The sequence below is a fragment of the Nipponia nippon genome, unplaced genomic scaffold, assembly GCF_047370975.1.
Source record: "Nipponia nippon isolate SJK-2023a ecotype South Korea unplaced genomic scaffold, ASM4737097v1 scaffold_5, whole genome shotgun sequence".
Taxonomy (NCBI): Eukaryota; Metazoa; Chordata; class Aves; order Pelecaniformes; family Threskiornithidae; genus Nipponia; species Nipponia nippon.
Genome location: NW_028262369.1, coordinates 18,287,199 through 18,304,280, shown reverse-complemented (window position 1 = coordinate 18,304,280; position 17,082 = coordinate 18,287,199). Strand labels below are relative to the sequence as shown.

At 49.2% G+C, this 17,082-nt stretch overlaps 2 protein-coding genes across 9 annotated transcripts; one reads left to right on the top strand and one right to left on the bottom strand.

Annotated features, from left to right (window-relative positions):
• Nucleotides 1-43: 43 nt before the first annotated feature.
• DCTN5 (dynactin subunit 5) lies at nucleotides 44-6,372 on the bottom strand. Of its 2 annotated transcripts, none has more exons than XM_087734651.1 (7): nucleotides 6,285-6,372; nucleotides 6,085-6,153; nucleotides 5,458-5,576; nucleotides 4,879-4,990; nucleotides 4,144-4,246; nucleotides 3,333-3,424; nucleotides 44-410 (listed from the first exon to the last, which is right to left on the bottom strand). In XM_087734651.1, exons 1-7 carry the CDS (start codon nucleotides 6,330-6,332, stop codon nucleotides 390-392), a joined length of 564 nt encoding a protein of 187 aa, XP_087590777.1. In that variant the 5' UTR covers nucleotides 6,333-6,372; the 3' UTR covers nucleotides 44-389. The 2 variants fall into 2 exon arrangements, with proteins under 2 accessions (XP_087590777.1, XP_087590778.1); XM_087734652.1 differs by having other exon boundaries at nucleotides 6,139-6,153; nucleotides 6,285-6,347.
• PALB2 (partner and localizer of BRCA2) lies at nucleotides 6,316-17,077 on the top strand. Of its 7 annotated transcripts, XM_087734643.1 has the most exons (13): nucleotides 6,397-6,534; nucleotides 6,613-6,672; nucleotides 6,788-6,869; nucleotides 7,324-9,246; nucleotides 10,010-10,821; nucleotides 11,437-11,520; nucleotides 12,708-12,869; nucleotides 13,363-13,448; nucleotides 13,729-13,890; nucleotides 14,057-14,173; nucleotides 14,533-14,620; nucleotides 15,661-15,809; nucleotides 16,649-17,077. In XM_087734643.1, the coding sequence occupies exons 1-13, from the start codon at nucleotides 6,430-6,432 to the stop codon at nucleotides 16,878-16,880; spliced, it is 4,062 nt and encodes a 1,353-aa protein (XP_087590769.1). In that variant the 5' UTR covers nucleotides 6,397-6,429; the 3' UTR covers nucleotides 16,881-17,077. The 7 variants fall into 7 exon arrangements, 4 of the variants coding, with proteins under 4 accessions (XP_087590768.1, XP_087590772.1, XP_087590770.1 ...); XR_015699309.1 differs by having other exon boundaries at nucleotides 6,316-6,672; nucleotides 15,684-15,813; nucleotides 16,649-16,787; XR_015699310.1 differs by having other exon boundaries at nucleotides 6,316-6,672; nucleotides 15,684-15,809; nucleotides 16,649-16,785.
• The last annotated feature ends 5 nt before the right edge of the window (nucleotides 17,078-17,082 follow it).

Sequence of the window (17,082 nt, the reverse complement as noted above, 5' to 3'; positions counted from 1 at the left end):
AACTGGAGTAAAGCATATGGGATCAATGAAGCAATACAGCAACTCAGCGTTTGGAGGGATCACTGTTTGTACAAGATTCCTGAAAGAAGGAATTTCCCCCCCTGAGGGGCATGCTTCCCCATGCACCTACAGCTCCTCTCTGGCCATGCAGCAAAGCCCTCCCTTGGAAGTCACGTTTTAATGTGCTGCGCTAGACTGAACGTTGCCATCAGAAAGCTGTAATTCCCCCGGGGCTGCAGCAGCACACCGCAACCCACTGACACTTCGTCTTCCCAGAGCTGGCAGAGGCGTAGAGGTGAGCCCAGGTCAGAGGGATGCTTCAGAAAGTGGCCAAATCTAAGGAATGTTAACAGTGCTGAGTGTTTGAGATCTTCAGTGGCGAGTTGGTTTTAGACCCTGGCAGAGGCCACCTTAACAGAGACAATAAAAGAGGTTTTAATGAAGGCAGAAGGGCTGGCTCAGCCTGCTAGAAGGAAGAATAGGCCAAGAAACGCCTAAGTAACTGCAGTGCCGTATCGGGCAGTGCACTACACCTGTGCTGCTCAAGTGATCGTGGAAATGCAATGCTCTTCCAGCTGCCATCCCACTCCCACTCTCAAACTCGCATCCCTTAATTTGGCAGCCACCTCTTCCCGCCCCTCTCCCACGCCAGCAGCCTAGCTTCACACTGCCCAACTGCGGCCATTAATCAAGCGATCCCGGTGAAACGTACTATGTGGTGTTAAAACTTTGAAGTGACACCATGGCAACACAGCACACACAGCCCCCTCCTGACCAAAGACAGCGCGGCTTCCCACGTTTCAAGAGACAGCTGATGGCAAGTTAACAGGGCTCGCGAGTGGCAGCATAAAGCCCTAAACATCGGACTTGCAGGAAATCTTGCAAGAATCCCCAAACCTGCCAGGTCTTGCGACGGGGGAGGCCTCCTATAGCCCCTCACTGTAAATGGCTTCTGCAGGGGCTAGACAGATCCTGGACAGTGGGAACTAAACATTTTTGGAAACTGAAGTCAATTAGGAAGCTGCCTGTAATACAAACGCAAGGAACACTAATGCTTTTTCGCGTAGGTAGAAAAAGCAGCGAGCCTGGGCCTTTCACGTGGACATCCCCCTGAACCCACACGAGATTGCAGGAAGAACACAGCTTCCTTCTGCGCTTGTCTCCACTCCCACCTCAGGAGGACTCAAGGAACACAGCTGCCATTGAACAGGTATTTCTAGCTAGTATGGGACGAGGTGGTACAACGGTCCTGCTGAATCTGGGCTTCTAGTAAAACACTCCACTGTCTGTTGAAACCAGACGGACATGACCTAACTGACCCACTGCATCGGAGAGCAGTACCAGCCCAGTTGTTGCAGCTTCAACACAGAATCTCATCTTCTTGTCCCAGCTGCGCTCCCTGCCATGAGAAGCTGGCTCCAGCTCCTGCTTTTTTACCTGGGTGCGAAAGGACTCGTGCCATCTGGGATGGCTAGACCCAAAAAGCAGGCCATTTTCAAGTGCTTGAAGCAATGCTACCAGAGCTGCTGCGGTACCAAATAGGTGTGCCTAACATCTCAGTGCCAAGGAGAGGATTTTACAGTCACCCTGGTGGCTTTAGGATTCTTGCTTCAGCATGAAGAATAGAAGCAAAGACACTCTGCATCAGAGCCGTTATAAAACAACAATGCTGGAATCACTCGTGGGTGAGTCATCAGCTCAGAGGCAGAAAGAAGTAGCTGTTTCACACTGTACTTCACTTTTTTAACACACTGACACTGTAATAGTCAGTAGTAGCCTGTAATAGTCACAGAACAAGGGACTGCAGCTCATGGGCCCAGGCACAGCAGAAACCTCACTCTACTCTCAAGTTCGATTTGACGAGTCACAACCTTGAGTCACTTGAACAACTGAAGAGGCTTTAATTTATGTACAGTAAAAATACAAACAAACCAGTCAGTGGTTTTACATTTGGTTAACAGTAGTTACTACACACTTTAGTACTTGTACGGCTGTTTGCTATTTAAGGTGTATCAGTACTTTGCATTATACAGAACAGCTGAAGGCTCCAGGGCTGCTGATCTCACAGCCATACACCTATTACGTAACTAATATGTGTCCTCGGCCCCAGCTGCTACCCTACAACATGCAGAAGCGCCCGTTTTAAAAGCTAGAGGACGGCGCTAAGCTTTAATATAACACAACCAGAGCAGGCAGACTCATTTTTAGCCAGTTGTCTGGTACTGAGTCAGGTACACTCAAGTGTCAGCTGTCTCCAACTTTCACAGAGCTGCTCCCAGCAAGAATTATTCCTGCTCTATTACATGTCCAAAATGAAATGTTCACTCTTTCCAAGAAGTCTGAATCTCCTTCTTAAGTTTTATAATGCAGAAAAGCACCAAAGAGCTTTCTGCAAATATATATACTGGGTAATAGATGGGGACAATTGCAGCATTCTCTCACCCACCTCCAGTTTCTGCTTTTAATCACCCACTTTCTGCTGCTGTTCTGTGAGTAACATGGCAATCCTCTTTCCAAAGCCCTTTGGCTCTTTAAGGTCTGCGACGTTCAGGAAGTAGAACACGCACCGGCCACAAGAACACTAAGCCTGCGTGATGGGTGAGAGCACAGGACCAATGTCTACTTCGAGAGCTAAAAGCTAAGAAGTGTCCTGTCAGGCAAGGCATAGAAAGACAGGTTTCAATGTCAGCCAAAAGTCCTAAAGCCAATCCCAGGATGATGAACGATATCTCTGTCCCTACAGGAAGGAATCTCAGTCCACAGGAAGAAAGGAAGAGGTCATCCACCTCAACACGCAGACCTATAGAGCAGCAAATATTTTTCCAAAGGAAAGCACCAGATCTAATGAACCCTGGTAAGTAACTGCCCATAATACGCACATCAGCCATACAGCACTTCTGTTCTAGGATGGAGATTGCTTCTAGCAAATGTAAACCCACTTGCTTCGGGTTAGGAACAGAACTGGCATGAAAGACAGGCTTAGGCTGCAGAGTATGTGCTGTCAACTCTGCCTTGTTCCCCAGCTGCAATGAGGAGGTGCTGCCCTAAGGGGAATTCTATCAGCTTTCCTAGCTCCAGAACATTTAATGGCACAATTCAGACAAGATGGAATGAATTACATTCAAATGAGCATACAAAGTTTAAACAACATGACACAGCAGCTTTCACAAGGGACTGCTTGGCCAGACCATTAGTGTTGAGGAACACTCAGAAGTGCTCAGGAACAGCGGAGGGCTGTGCCCTGGTCTCACTGAACAACATCCCTCTCCCCGCCCCCAGAACGCTCCTGCGTGCCTTTACTGCTCTGAAACGTGGTAAACGGGCTACTAGACCTGAGTGAGTGGCAAGAACTTCTGGTAATAGCTCTTTGTAACGTCAATCATGAGTTCCTGGGTACATTCCGGGAGTTCCCCAGAGAAGAGTCCTGGAAGAAGAACAAGAGTATGACCATCAGTGTTCTTGCAGGAGAAAGCAGAAATAAGCTTATATTCAACATTCAAAGCCGTGACTTTGACTGAATTGTAAGTAAATACTAATAGAGCAGCAAAGGGCTCTTCTCTCATGTCCAGCAGTACAGTAGGATCGTTCCCATCGTACGCCCTGGGGCAGACGTCAGACAGACTGCTGCAGCTGGGTCCTGTAACAGCTTCCACTGCTCCCCCTAAAACACTATCAGAAGAGAAACGACGGAGCGTGCAGTTTGTACAACGGGATCTCCGGCACAGCCAGGTCGATGGGCAGGAACTAAACATTCATATACCTCAGTTTAATGTGCCTACCCCCCTATTAACATATGAATAATGAGCACTTGGACTTCCTACAGTTTGAACCACTGAAATAACTGCAAAACCAGAAACCACAGAAGGACGAGTGCTCCCTCTGCCAGAGCCTAATGCCTGCTGGGTTGTAGATGCCTGAAAAGCTGTGTTGCTTACTGTACAGGATGGCCACAGCTACCTAGCATACACTAAAGCAGCAAGTTTCACAAGTTAAAATTGTCATTTTTCAGTTCACCAAGTGCCCTACACCTTTATTTCTAGGCACTAAACGCTAATAGGCAACTTTGCGATAGCAATCTCATTTTAAAATAAGAATATCCACGTTATCCACACTTCTGTGCAAGTAAAGTTAGAGGGAGCATACCTGGGCAGCCTGAGAAGACTGTGAAAGGTGGGACTACTGTTTCCGGAGGTAGTACTGTGTTGTCTAATATTTTGCAGCAGTCTTTCAAAACGCATCTACGACCCTGAAACAGATTAGGTAAAGTTTATACTTAAAATACTATATGCTTTTGCTTAGTCCAGATAAGTTACCTAAACTTCAACAAATTTAACTGCTCAAAACACATTCTGTATAAGGCATCATGGGAATAAATCTTTACCCTGACTGAATGCTCTTCCCAACAGAATTCACTTTTTCCTTTTCTGAGGGAAAAAAGTCCGTTTGCTCTTGACTAACACAGGCAGCTGCATATGAACACATGTCAATGCGCAAACTGGAACCTAGAACCGGAGTCATGCAGTAAGGTAGCAAGGCCTTCTCTAACTCAGCAGACAGCAACCTTGACTATATTTTGCATTATTTGCATAGAAACTCAGTTCCACTTGTACTTTGTGGAAAGGCTGTCTTTCCTGGACAGTCCCATTAAGCACAATATTGTTGGGACAGATTCTCCCAACAGCGGTCAGCTGAACCCGCTATCACCGAATAGCAAAACTGAAAGCACTACTTTCTGTGGAGAAGGAAAAGGAGGAGAAAGGAACAGCACAGAGTAAGTATGCTTACTCCGGCCAGCTGGTGCGGATACCTTTCCACTGTTGTCACAACACCTCACCAGTACTCAAGAGTTTAAAGGAAAGACAGAGAAACAGCACTCACGATGACACAGTTCTTGCCTATGTGGACATAGGAGCCAATCTGGGCTGCGTTGACAACACAGTCCTCTTCTATAAAGACATGATCACCAATGTGGAGAGGGAAAAAAGCCACCCTGTGACAGGAGAGTTATTTGTTCAGATGTACAACAGACAGACTGACCCACGACACCGTTAGACCCAAAATCACACTGTGGAGTCTCCCGTTCCCAGCTGGATTACCAGAGGTACATCTGATGCTAAGGAAGATTGAACAGCAGCTGGTCTTTTCTCATCTCTTTCTAAAGGATGACCCAAATGCACAACAGCAAGACGGTGTGAATAAACAAAGAACAAGTGAAACACGTTCTTCACTTAGCTATTTTAACATATCCCAGCCTTTCCATATTGTGGTCTGAAGGGAACGCTAACCCTCAAAGCAAAGCTGAAAATTTGACGAAATTGCAGAAATATGTCCCTCTAAACCTGCCAAGTGCTGCAAAAGGAACACAGCCCTCCGAATACAGATCTCAGCCAAGCTGATATATTTTCTTAAACATACAGATTTTATCTTCATGTTCCGTAAAGGGAGGGGACCTCTTACCCTTTACTAAACTTCTTGAAGGGCGGTCTAATCACACTGCGGCTTTTCACCACGCAGTGTCGTCCAACCCGTACGTTTGCCAGGTCACCACGGATGATGCAGTCATTCATGACTATTGTCTGGAGAAGAAAAGAGAGATAAATGAGCTCCAGTTTCTACCTGTGTTACCAGTTACTATACAGACTCGCGCAGAGGTCAGGCCACTCCAGCAAGATTACGTTACCTTACAGAGGATTCTCTTAGTCAAAAGAAAAGTGAGAACAAAGCAAACGCACAGGAGCCTGGAAGTGCCAGTTGTGCCCCCGCCGTGCCAGTGAGCTGCACAAAGTCAGCCCATACGCAACACGAGGCTTAAGCACAAACAGAAATACGTTGTGGCGTGGATAAAAGCACCGCGATCGGCTCACACGCAGAGGAAGCTCTGTTTGCGTTCTCGGAGAGCAGAGCTCTGGTACCACGGGGCCGACAGCGGTGGCCAGCGGAGAGCAGAGCAGCGCGGGTGCTGCCGCGGTGGTGACAGGGACCCCGCGGCTTGGCCGCGCTCCCCTCCCGCTCACCCACCCGAGCTGCTGGGCGGAACGAGGTACCGGGGCGGGGGCACGCCGCAGCCCCCGCTCCGCCGCCTACCTTGCCGTTGAGAACGATGTTCTGGCTGCCGCACAGCACGGACTGTCGGCTCACCTTATTGCCGGACGCCTGCGGGGAGAAGGGGCGGGTCACCGCGGCCGCTCCCAGCCCGCGGCCGCCTCCCGCGCCCCGACGCCCCAGCGGCTCAGACTCGGCTCCCTCGGCCGGCCCCGACCCCGGCCCCCCCGGCCGCCCCGCACCGTCTCGATGTACTCGGACTTGTTGTAGAGCATCTCGCTCAGCTCCATGGCGCCGCCGCTTCCGCACAGCCACTCCCGGCTTCCGGCACGTCACTTCCCTCCGCCAGCCAGCACTTCCGCCGCGGCCTACGGCGGCCCGGTTGCCATGGGCACGCACCGCTCGCGCGCCGCGCGCTTCCCGCCGGAGGCGGCCATGGAGGGACCGGAGGCGGCGGGCGGCGGGGCTCTCAGCGGCGCCGAGAAGGAGAAGGTACGGGGCCGGGCGGCACCGAGCGAGGCCCGGGGTGGCGGGCGCGGCGGTGCCAGCCCGGTGCGTTGTGTCTTGCAGCTGAGGGAGAAGCTGGCGCTGCTGCGGAGGGAGTACAGCGAGACCGTCAGCCGGCTGCGGGTGAGCGGGCAGGGCCGGGGCCGGGGCCGCCGGCGGGGCTTGGCCTGGCCCGGCCGGGCGCGGGAGGAGGTGCCGGGGGCCCGGTCCCAGCCCTGCGCCGGTGTTGTGTCCGCAGCGGGCGCGGCGAGCCGAGCGAGCCCGGAGCCACGGCCGGGGCACGGCGGCGGAAGGAGGCCGGCGGGAGCGGAGCCCCGCAGGTAGGAGCCGGCGGGCGGCCTCCCGCTTCGGGGCGGGTCGGCGGGAGCGCCCGGAGGGCCCCGCCGGCTGCCGTGTGCTCCCCCTGGCCCTCGCCCGGGCGGGGGGCCTGGCCCAGCCACCATCGCCCTTCTGTGCCCCCACGGCCCATCCTGCCGAGCCGGGGATGGGCCCCAGCTCTGCTGGCCCCCCTCGCCCCTGGCTCCGCTGTCCCCTCTCTGCAGCTGCTGCCACAGCTGCTGCCCCCCATACCCACACCTGGCCTTTCCCGTGCTGCTGCAGCGTGACCTGCAATAACATCTCCTTTCCCCCTCACCAGGTCACCAGTGCTCTCCGATCCCGACTGTAAGATCCCACTCTTTCACTCCTAACAGTCATCTAGTTTTACTGTGTGATGTTTTTCTTGGACAGGACTTTGCTGGGAGTACTTTATGCAAATGACATTTTTTCCCACAGGTTCTAAAGATAACATATCTCCTAGTGCTGACAAACATGAAACCTCTCAGTTAGAGACTAAAACCTCCTCTGATCTTGACACAGAGAAGAAAACATCTGTCACATTTAAACACGTTCCTGAATTCTCCAATAATGAGGTTAGCCTGCAGGACAGTTCACAGGCAGAAAGCATACAGGCTAGCCAGGAAAACCTGTGCTGTGGAATCATTAGGCCTGCCCCTGAGGAGAAAAAAACCCAAACCTCCAGAAGCTTGATGAAGCTGAGGAGACGGACAAAGGCTCTGGTATCAGAGGAAAGGGAATCAGTGCATGATGTGCATCTAATCAACGCTGATGAAATGGTGAAAAATCAAATTGCTAGTACAGAGGAACTTCGGTCGCCAGTCTTCAGGCGAAGCAGTCTCTCAAACACTGAGGAAAATGCTCAACGAGCATCCAGACCAGCACTTGTGCAGAGAGAAGAAAACAGCTTCACTCCTCCCGATGCAGCGTTAGGAGTTGTACAAGACATGCTCGAAGGCAGTGTCCCTCCAGGAGCGCCTGAGATGTTCCTGTGTGTGCTGAGGGACAGCAGCGATGTCTGGCAGCCTGAGTCCCCAGGTGCTGTGGCCACACCTGATAACTGTGAGCCTGCACGGCCGTGTTCAGAGAATGGTGACTCTGTTTTACTTGATGCCAGCGGTGATGGAGGAAAAGAATCGTCCAGTATAATAAAACAAACGGATGGTGAGAGTATGTGTGAAGACCAGGGAGAATTATTTAGGCTCTTGGATTTAATGTCAGAAAATGAAGTATTGCCTGCTGACGGAAATAACACCATAACTAATGAGAGCAAAAGCCATGAAGGAAATCAAGGTGACACTAATAGCTTAAATCCCTTTCCTACAGATCCTGCTCTGGGCAATGCTGAAGAACTGTTAGAGAATCAACAGCTTGAAATTCAGTCAAAACGTTCTCATCCAGAAAAGTTGACAGCTCCTGAAAGCGCACTGAACTCTTGCACGGTGGTTGAAGGTCTTCTCTTTCCAGTTGAATACTATGTCAGGACAACTCGACGCATGTCTAATTGCCAGAGGAAAGTGGACCTCGATGCTGTCATTCTCAGCCAGCTGGGCAGAAGCAAGAAAGGTCAGCGAAGTAAGTGCAAGCAGAAAGATGCAAATTCAGATCGGCCCTCCCAAGAAAGAGTTGAAAATGATTTAGAGTCAGGGGTCGTGCCGTTACCTTTTCTTGGTGCAGAAAATGATCCAGCAAATTCAAGTAGTCCTCAAAAATCTCTTCCTGCATCCAGTGGTAGCAGCACTTCACTTGGATCGATTTCTCAAAACAGTATCACTAGCACAAGGCGAGATCAGAGACAATCACAGAGGACACAAAAGGGAAGAAGAAAGTCTACCTGCAAACGCCCTGTGCATCAAGTGTCACAGGAACTTATCGAGAGTTTGGATCTCATAACAACGAGGGAAAGCAGTAGTCTGCTGTCAAATGAGTGTCAGAGTGAAAAGGAAAACTGTGAGGCTAATCTTGAAAAATCATCTTCAGATGAGAGAAGGTTGTCTGCTGCTGTAGCTCTTGGGTCTGGGGAGACAGAAGTGACTGGCGCTATACAGCCAACAAGTGCTGATCCTCCTCCTGGAGGAAGCCAAGTGCTTGGCAAATGCTGTAAGGCTCTGTTAGAACCGGTTCAAAATCCACTTCAGAACAGCGATTCTCTGAACCCAGGGAATGAAACTTTTGCCAGCTATACAGGAGATCTGGAAGCCAACTTAACTGTGCGTCAGGCTGATAAACATCCAGTGGAGCATGTTAAGAATCAGCACGTGCAAGGAGTCTGCAGGGCTGAGCAGCTCCTAGCGATTAATGTCCCTCCACGCCGCTCCCTGCGTTCCTCTGCAAGACGGAGAGCCAGTCAAGTCTCAAAAGGTAACTTCATCAAATATAAGCACTCCCTAAAACTACAGCCCGGGAGCGAAGCAGGGAAACGTCCCAGTGAGTTCATTCACTGGTGTTCACGCCCTGCCATATTTTCTTATTCAAGAAAATCTGACATGGGTTAACTATTATTTTTTTAAACAAAGAGAGATTTTTAAAAACTTTAGATCATTGTGGTGCCCATGTTCCTTGAACAATTCCAGAAACTTCTGCTTCAGCACAGTGACGGGGAGTGAACAGCAGTGCATGGATGAGGAGCAGGGCTGAGAACTTCATAAGCTGGCTCTGCTGTTGGAGCGAATGTTGTGCACACTGGGCCTGATTTTCCAGCAAACGGATGTAAATCTTTTTCTCCAACTAAGTCTGCATATTAAGGATAGTGGGTTTTTTTAGTGCTGACAGGTGTGAAACACAAAGAGTAGCATTACAGTCTGAGGGTCTGTGAATGTTGTGAAAAGAGAAAGTGTTGGGAGAAAAAACAAACAAAAGAAACTGACCAAGCACGTGGTCAATTCTGGCAGTGTTTGGCAATGATATTTTAGCCAAAGGCTTGATGCAGAGCAATTGCAGAGTGTAATGTCTTTCCAGAAAAGTGCCACTTCCATGTCTTAAAGATGGATATGGTGCCTTCTCCCCCTCCCTTATGAAAATAGATTAGAGTGACCCTCTGGATGAGAGATTCTGAAAAGCCTAGTTGCTGGCTATTTTATGATGTGATGTTCTCTCTTGTATTCTTGTGTTTTTCTTTGTCTAGATGAGAGCAAAAGAGGATGTAGCTATCCAACGGGTTCAGAGGCTCCTCCTTCTCTTGGCCTCCCTGCTATGGACCCCAGTACTTGCGGCTCTCTCTTCTCCTTCCGCAGTCTCCAGTGGCTGGCCTCCAGACTGGGTATCAGAGACTTTCACTTACCGGATGAGGAATTTGGACTACTAAAACTTGAGAAATTAGAATCTTCCCCTGTGAATGACTTGGAGGTTTTTGTTCCTAGTGTGTTTGGAGATGGTGTGGCTTCAGAGGACATACAAGATGCACAAATGAATCCGGAAGAAAAAAGTCTCAAAAGTAATTTGATTTCGCCTTTCAAAAATGGATTGCCCGAGTTACCTCACTTAGAAAGCCCAGCTTCCAAGGAGGAACTTTCCACCCATGAATTGCTATTTACTCCCGTGGGGACTGTCTTAGCTGGTGCTCCCACTCAGCCCGAGTCTCAGATTTCCTCATCCGTTTTCCCTGTCGTGGGTGCAACCCCAGCTGTTTTACCATCAGTACGCAGTGAGGTCTTCCCCAATACACCTTCTGTACCTCCCTCGGAAGCAAGCCTGCATTCCTCCAAAGAAGCATCTGCCCAGGTCGTGGATGGCAGGGAATGCAAAGAGTCTGCCATTCCACTGCACTTGGACAGCTGTGGTGCAGGATCTGCTAGAAAAGAGGAGGAACAAGGTACAACGTTTCTCTTAGAAGCTGAAAGAGGTCCCGATAATAAATCTGATGAGGCTGTGGCCTTGGAGAAGCATCAGCAGTCAGAGAGCAAAGAGCAGAGATCCTGCAGAGCTTCTCCTGAACAGGTAACAAGCTGGCCTCTTTACCAAGGGTACGAAGCCAGTGGTTTTGTGGGCGAATGCCCTTTTCCAGAGTCTCACCTGACTTCAGGGGAAAGATCTCTTTGCATGCCAGCCCTGCATGCTGGTTTTTAGCTGACTTAGTAAATATTTGGTTTTCGTCTGTTGCCTAAGGTCTTTTGACCTCAAGAGCAAATTCTTTAAAATCCTGCTTGATGACACTGGAGATGTGGGTTTCAGTGCTTATTGCAGGATGCACGTTTGAAACGTGTATATGAACAAAAAGTTTCTGGTACCCACATGGTGTTGGTCTACCTTAAGGAAAATTTTCAGCTAGGATTTGGTAAAGGAGATTAAATGACCCACATGCGGGATGGGTACTGAGAGAATGATTTGTCTCTGAGGGCTGAGAGATGCAAAGCGGCGGTAAAAGACAGTTTTCAGGTGAAACCAGGAAATAACCTGTCTGGGATCTCTTGTTTTTCAAACACATGCAAGTACAAAAAGAGGTGCTCCTACCATGGCTCTCCAACAACTGCATGCACACTTCTGCCTCATTCTTGCAGGTGCTGAATGTAATTTCAAAGTTGAATTATCCTCATTCTTTACTTGTTTGTACAGAAAAAAGATGTAGCAGAACAGTTGACGCCAGCACTGCTTGACAGCCTGAGAGAGGAGAGCTTGCAGCTTGTATCAAAGCTAAAGGTGGGATAATGTCAGATAATTGTTTGCTGAGTCAGTAGCAGCTCTTTAATACCAAGTTTAACAAAAATGCAATAAAAAATGCAGAATGGCTAGTTGAACAAAATAGTTTGCTGTCTAATTTGATCAGTTCTGTCTTCACTTGTGGTAAAGCATGCTGAAAGGTTAGATTGCTGTGTATCTCCTTTTGCCTGATAAAGGATTTCAGTGTTTGTTTCTGAATAATGAATGTCTAAACACATGCAAATGTCTTAACAAACACAAGTGCTGCATTTTTCTTCAGCCTCAGGTAAAATAATCTCAGCCTTTGTACCCCTGTTGCCTGCCCAGTGGCTCCAGTGGCCTCCTGTCACCATTTCAGGCACTAAGTAACTCAGTAAGGAACAAATTTTGTGAGGGACTACAGCACTGCCAAATAGATGTGTTGATGTTCGCACCCTTCTGGAACGGAGCCTTGCTTGTACACGCCATGACCAAGGCAAATCTTGCCCAGGACTGTTTGCACAGCTGAGCCATCGCGTCTTCTTCCTGCAGTGGTGTCCTTCCACTGTTCTCTGGCTTGTAGGGGGTAGAGAACGGTTGGCAGGCAAGGAAGCAACATCTGTGGGAAAGCCCACTGAACTCCAAATGAGCCTGCCGGGGCCTGGGTCATCTCTAGCTTTTCCAAACCAAAGCGCAAAGTTTTGCTCCAGAAGCAAGCCTGGGGGGTTAGCATAACCAGCCAACAATAACATGGCTGAAGCTGAAAACTTTTGTACGAGGAAGAAAAGGCCCTTGCTTTGTTCAGTTTTAAACTCAGTCTGTGCTGCTGCAAGTCCTGTCTCCCGTTTGTGCAACAAGGGAAGCAAGTGCGTGACTGAAGGTAGGTGGCACTCGGGCTTTGTTGTGGCTGTGTCGTGGTACCCCCAGTCCTCTCCCAGCTCTGGGCTCTGCCAGGTCCCTGTCGTTTCAAATGACAAGTGATTTTTGTGAAGTGCACCAATGTATTTGCTGCTCTGAGGGTGAAACCCACCAGGCTTGCTTTCCTTGGTGCCCTACTGGCACTTTACTCAAAATTAAACATTGTAAGCGTTAAGTTTTAGCCTCAAATTCTCATCACACTGAATGTCAAGCGTTTTTCTCAGGCTGAACCTCCAGGTTAGGTAACCATGTCTGTCAGAAGAAAACCAGCGCTGTTTTGTTTTGGACAGGATTCTTCAAGTTCCTGCGCTGTGGATGTGAGTACCGTGTGGTGGGACGCAGCTGGCGGCAGAGAGCTGTACGTGGTGACTGCTTGTGAGAGTTCTGTCTCCCTGTGGAAACCTCTGGCATCCGACCACTGGGGAAAGGTCTATACCTGGCAGCTCAGAGAGGTACGAACACAATCCTTATTTCTAGAATTTAGGACAACATTCTCATCCCAGCGTGTTAGTTCCCAAGATACAAGGAGCCTGCAGTCTTGGGTGCAAGGTAAGTTCTTTAGGTGGCATAAATTTTTCATTCCATCAGGCAACAGAGGGGAATGATTTGCACTGCTGATGGAGAAGGCCAGTAGCTTGTACAGTCACATGCTATCTGCTGGAATTTGTTACTTCATGTACTGAATGGTGGTTGCACTACAGCCACTGACTTGTGCTCTTTCCCCTTACGCTCCCTGGAGACACTTTTTGTCTCTTATATCAACAGGGATTGTTTAATTAGGTAAACAGTCAGCCGAGAGTTCAGCTGTTAATCTAAATGTGCTTCTTCAGAGGGATCTGAAAAGTAGTTCTGCTCCATATCATTTTACTTGAAACACTCTAGAAAATGGGAATGAAGTCAAAGGGGTATTGTGGGTGACACTGAATTCTTGTTTTGCTCTCCTAGATTCCTGTAATACAGATCGTTCCTCTGCCAGACACCTGTAATCTCGTGTGTATAGCATTGGGAGATTTGGAGATTGGAGAAATAAGGTGTTGTATTTGTTTCTTACTAGCGCTTTGCACCCTGAATAGCTGTAGCTTAACTCTCCTCTTGTGCAGTGGTTGAAATTCTCTCTTACTAATGTGTCACTTTCTCAGTTGCTCTAACAGTTGGAAAATATGGAAGGGATTTCTAAAAATCAACTATAAAGATTTGCTTATTCGCCCCTAGAGGTGGTAGACTGTTTAAACATATGCTTATTTTTATATGCTATGGCATGTTTGAGTTATGCTTCCTTCTGTCATTAGGCATACTTTTCTCTTAATTTAGGCTCTTGCTTTATTCTTCTGAGAATGACTCATTCAAGCAATCGCTAGTAAAAACTGGAAATATAAAAGCTGTTCTTGGGCTAAAGGACAGGAGGCTGGTCAGCAGCAGCAGGACCGTGCAAGAGCAGCAAGTGGAAATAGTATCGCTTTCAGAGACGGGAAGGTGAGTCTGCTGGTTTTGGGGGTGGTCTCGGTGTGACAGGTGGAAGAAAAGTAAGGAGACATCTCAGATGTAGCAAAGTGTCAGGTTCCTCTTCTTTCTGGAGATGTGCTGAGTACAGAACACATTATTGTGACTGCCTTTTCTCACTTGCTAATCTGCTATTCAGGAGCAAGGACGGACAAACTTTGATGGCCCCTGAAGAAACTGTTTTAGCTTTTGCTGAAGTAGAAGGAATGAGAGACGCCTTGGTTGGCACCACTGCAGTGAACAGCATTGTTGTTTGGTCAGTGTTTCCTTTGCAATTAAATGATATATCTTGCAGGTATACGTGGTGGCTGTAACAGCTAGCTGCAGACGTTATATAGGGGCATTGGTTGGCAGCTGATTTGCCTGTGCAATGAGAATTGTCAAAGGGCCTGCAGTCTGGCACTTTAACTTCTATACAGTTGGGTAGTGAATGAACTGTGCTGCTGTAATTCCACTTGCTTTTGCATCATATTCATTACATCTCTTCCTGTGGCCTCTTGTTGGTTTATGTGAAACCAAAAATGTGTCTGTCTTGCATAGCGGTGTAACTATGATTAGAAAATAACAGATAGAGGATGGAAATGCAGTCAGAATTTGTATTTTCACCAACTGCAGGAATCTGAAAACAGGCCAGCTCCTGAAGAAGATGCATGTTGGTTATTCCTACCCGGCTTCCATCTGCCATAGAGCATATTCTGACTCTGTACGTATGTGAAATATGACACGCAGTTTATGCATGGACTGCACTGACTAACTATGGTGGGGACTTAAAGGATTAGGGTTTCTAGAGTGGATTGAAATATCAGCTCTATTTAGATACCCTGAAGGTATTTCAAAGGAAAACAGGGTAACTAGGAGAAATAAGCCACACCGGCTACCTCGAATTCTTGGCTTTCTGCAGTGTACTAATAAAATAAGTGATGCATCAAAGCGTATTCCAAAGCAGCAGCATCTTGGACGTGGGAAGCAGAAGTACTGTTGCCCAGTGCTGGTGCTGGGTAAGTCTCTTCCATCTCACAAGTGGGTAGCTGCCAGCGTGGTGATGGCACACTGCCGTTGTCAGAAAACCGATTTGAAGTGGTTATTTACATATACCCCCGAGGATATCAACTGTTTAAAACCAAGATTCATACTAATGATTCTTTCCCACTTGCTTCCACCTGTGCTGTGATTCCAGATGGATTTTTGTAGTTTATCAAGGATTTGATTGTTTTCAGTGAGCATTTAACCTTTTGGGACAAGAATGTCTTGTCCAATAATGATGGCTTGAGTCAGGCTCTTTAGATATTCTGAGGAAGTCTCCATCCAGTGTCTTTCGTGCTGGCCTGTGGCTGTTCTGAGAGCCGCCGCTGTTTTCAGCTGTGCTGGTTTGCATGGCGTTCTTGTGAAATTTATAAGCTGCTAGGGATTAAAATGAGGCCCAGAAATTTTACTTGAAATGTCACCTCATCCTACAGCAAGTTTAGCTTTTTCAGGCAGAAAGATAAGAGCATAAATCCATTGGGTCACTGAGCTGTCATTCTGCTGTATCGCATCAGCCCTTATCAGTCAGCAGCTGCTTTGGTTTTTATCTAATTTGATAAGGAAAGTAAACCGTTTCTATTTTATTCAGTAAAAGTAATTCATCACTGTCCATGGGGCTCTGATTATAGAGAGAATGTAGCAATTAATTTTTGGAAAATTCTGTGGGTTTTTCCCCTTTTGCTGTTGTTTTTAGTGATGTATTTTTCCTCTGTATATCAGGGCCTTCTGTTTGTTGTTTTAAGTCATCCACATGCCAAAGAGAGTGAGTCCTGTGGAAACCCCGCGTTCCGCGTGATAGCGTTCAACCCCAAAACAGCCAGGAGCAGGGGAGTGATGTTCTCCTCCCTCCCACCTGGGCATGCTGGAAGGCAGGTACCGCGGGGACTCTGCGTGCTGGCTTCGTGACTCCTTCGAGGTGGTTTCGGGGGAGAATCGCTTAATGAGCTGAGTAGCGCTGCTGGCAAGGATCCATTTGCCATCTTGCCGATGATAAGGAGGCTGCATCCGTCGCTGCCGTTTGTCCTGTACGGGGGCTGGAACGGGGCGAGGGTGTTGGCTGCTTCCTGCCCGCTTCCTGCGCCATCCTGCGCGCTGACCTCTGAGCCGCCGGCCTCACCGCGCGGCGAGGGGCTCCGCTCACCGGAGCTCCGCTGACGAACGGGAGCACGGATTTTCCGTGTGCTTACGCTTTTGTCTTTCTCCCCCCCACAAAGTGATTGTGGAAATGCTCTAACGGGGTTCATCAGGCAAACTCCCCAGGCAAAAACCCCGAGAAGATGTCTGCGAGCGAGACGTTCGGAGCCTGCGTGCTGTTGCAGAGCGCTTCGCTAGGTTTATTTATGTTAAGCAGCTGCTTGCAGTCAGATGACCTTTTCCTTCCTATGTCTTGCGTTTTGAAGACTAAGCTGGTTAAGGCTCAGCCTTGCAATGCGCTTACATCCCTCATCGCTTCCTCTGTGCACAAATATTAGCGGCTTGAGATCTGGGCTTACCGAACAATTTTCAAGTACGTACTGAGGCTGCGGAAGGATTGTCTTGACATCCTTCGTTCTCAGGTGCACTGAAAATTCAACAGGTGACGTAGCCTGGCGTCCCACGGTTGGCTCAAATTTGCTGATTCATTTCCTATGTGAAAAAGTAATTTAAAAACGATGCGATAGTGTTTTCACGAAGGAAACTGTGGCCGTTGTGTGTTGTACCGCCCTAGGTACCTGGAGGGTGACGTGAAGGATGCTTCTGCCACAGCCGTGCTGACGTCGGGAGCCATCGCCGTCTGGGACCTGCTGCTGGGACGCTGCACGGCCCTGCTGCCCCCGGACCCGGAGGGGAGCTGGGCGCTGGCCCGTTGGGCCACCACCAGCGCCTGCCTGCTGGCCGGGCAGCGGGACGGGACTGTTTGCCTCTACCGGTACCGGCAGCCCCAGCCGGGGGCGGCCTGACGAGAGGGCTGGCGGGGCGGGGGGGTGGGGGGGTGTCTGAGCCGGGGCTCTGCGGGGCTCCGGTGTTTGCAACGCCATTAAACCTCTTTGCTTTGGAACCGCTCCGTGCCTGCTTACCGCGCCGTACCGGGGCCGCCACCGGCCGCTAGGGGGCGCTGCCGCCGCCGTTCCCGGCAGCCCGCGCGCGCGGCGGGGCGGGGCG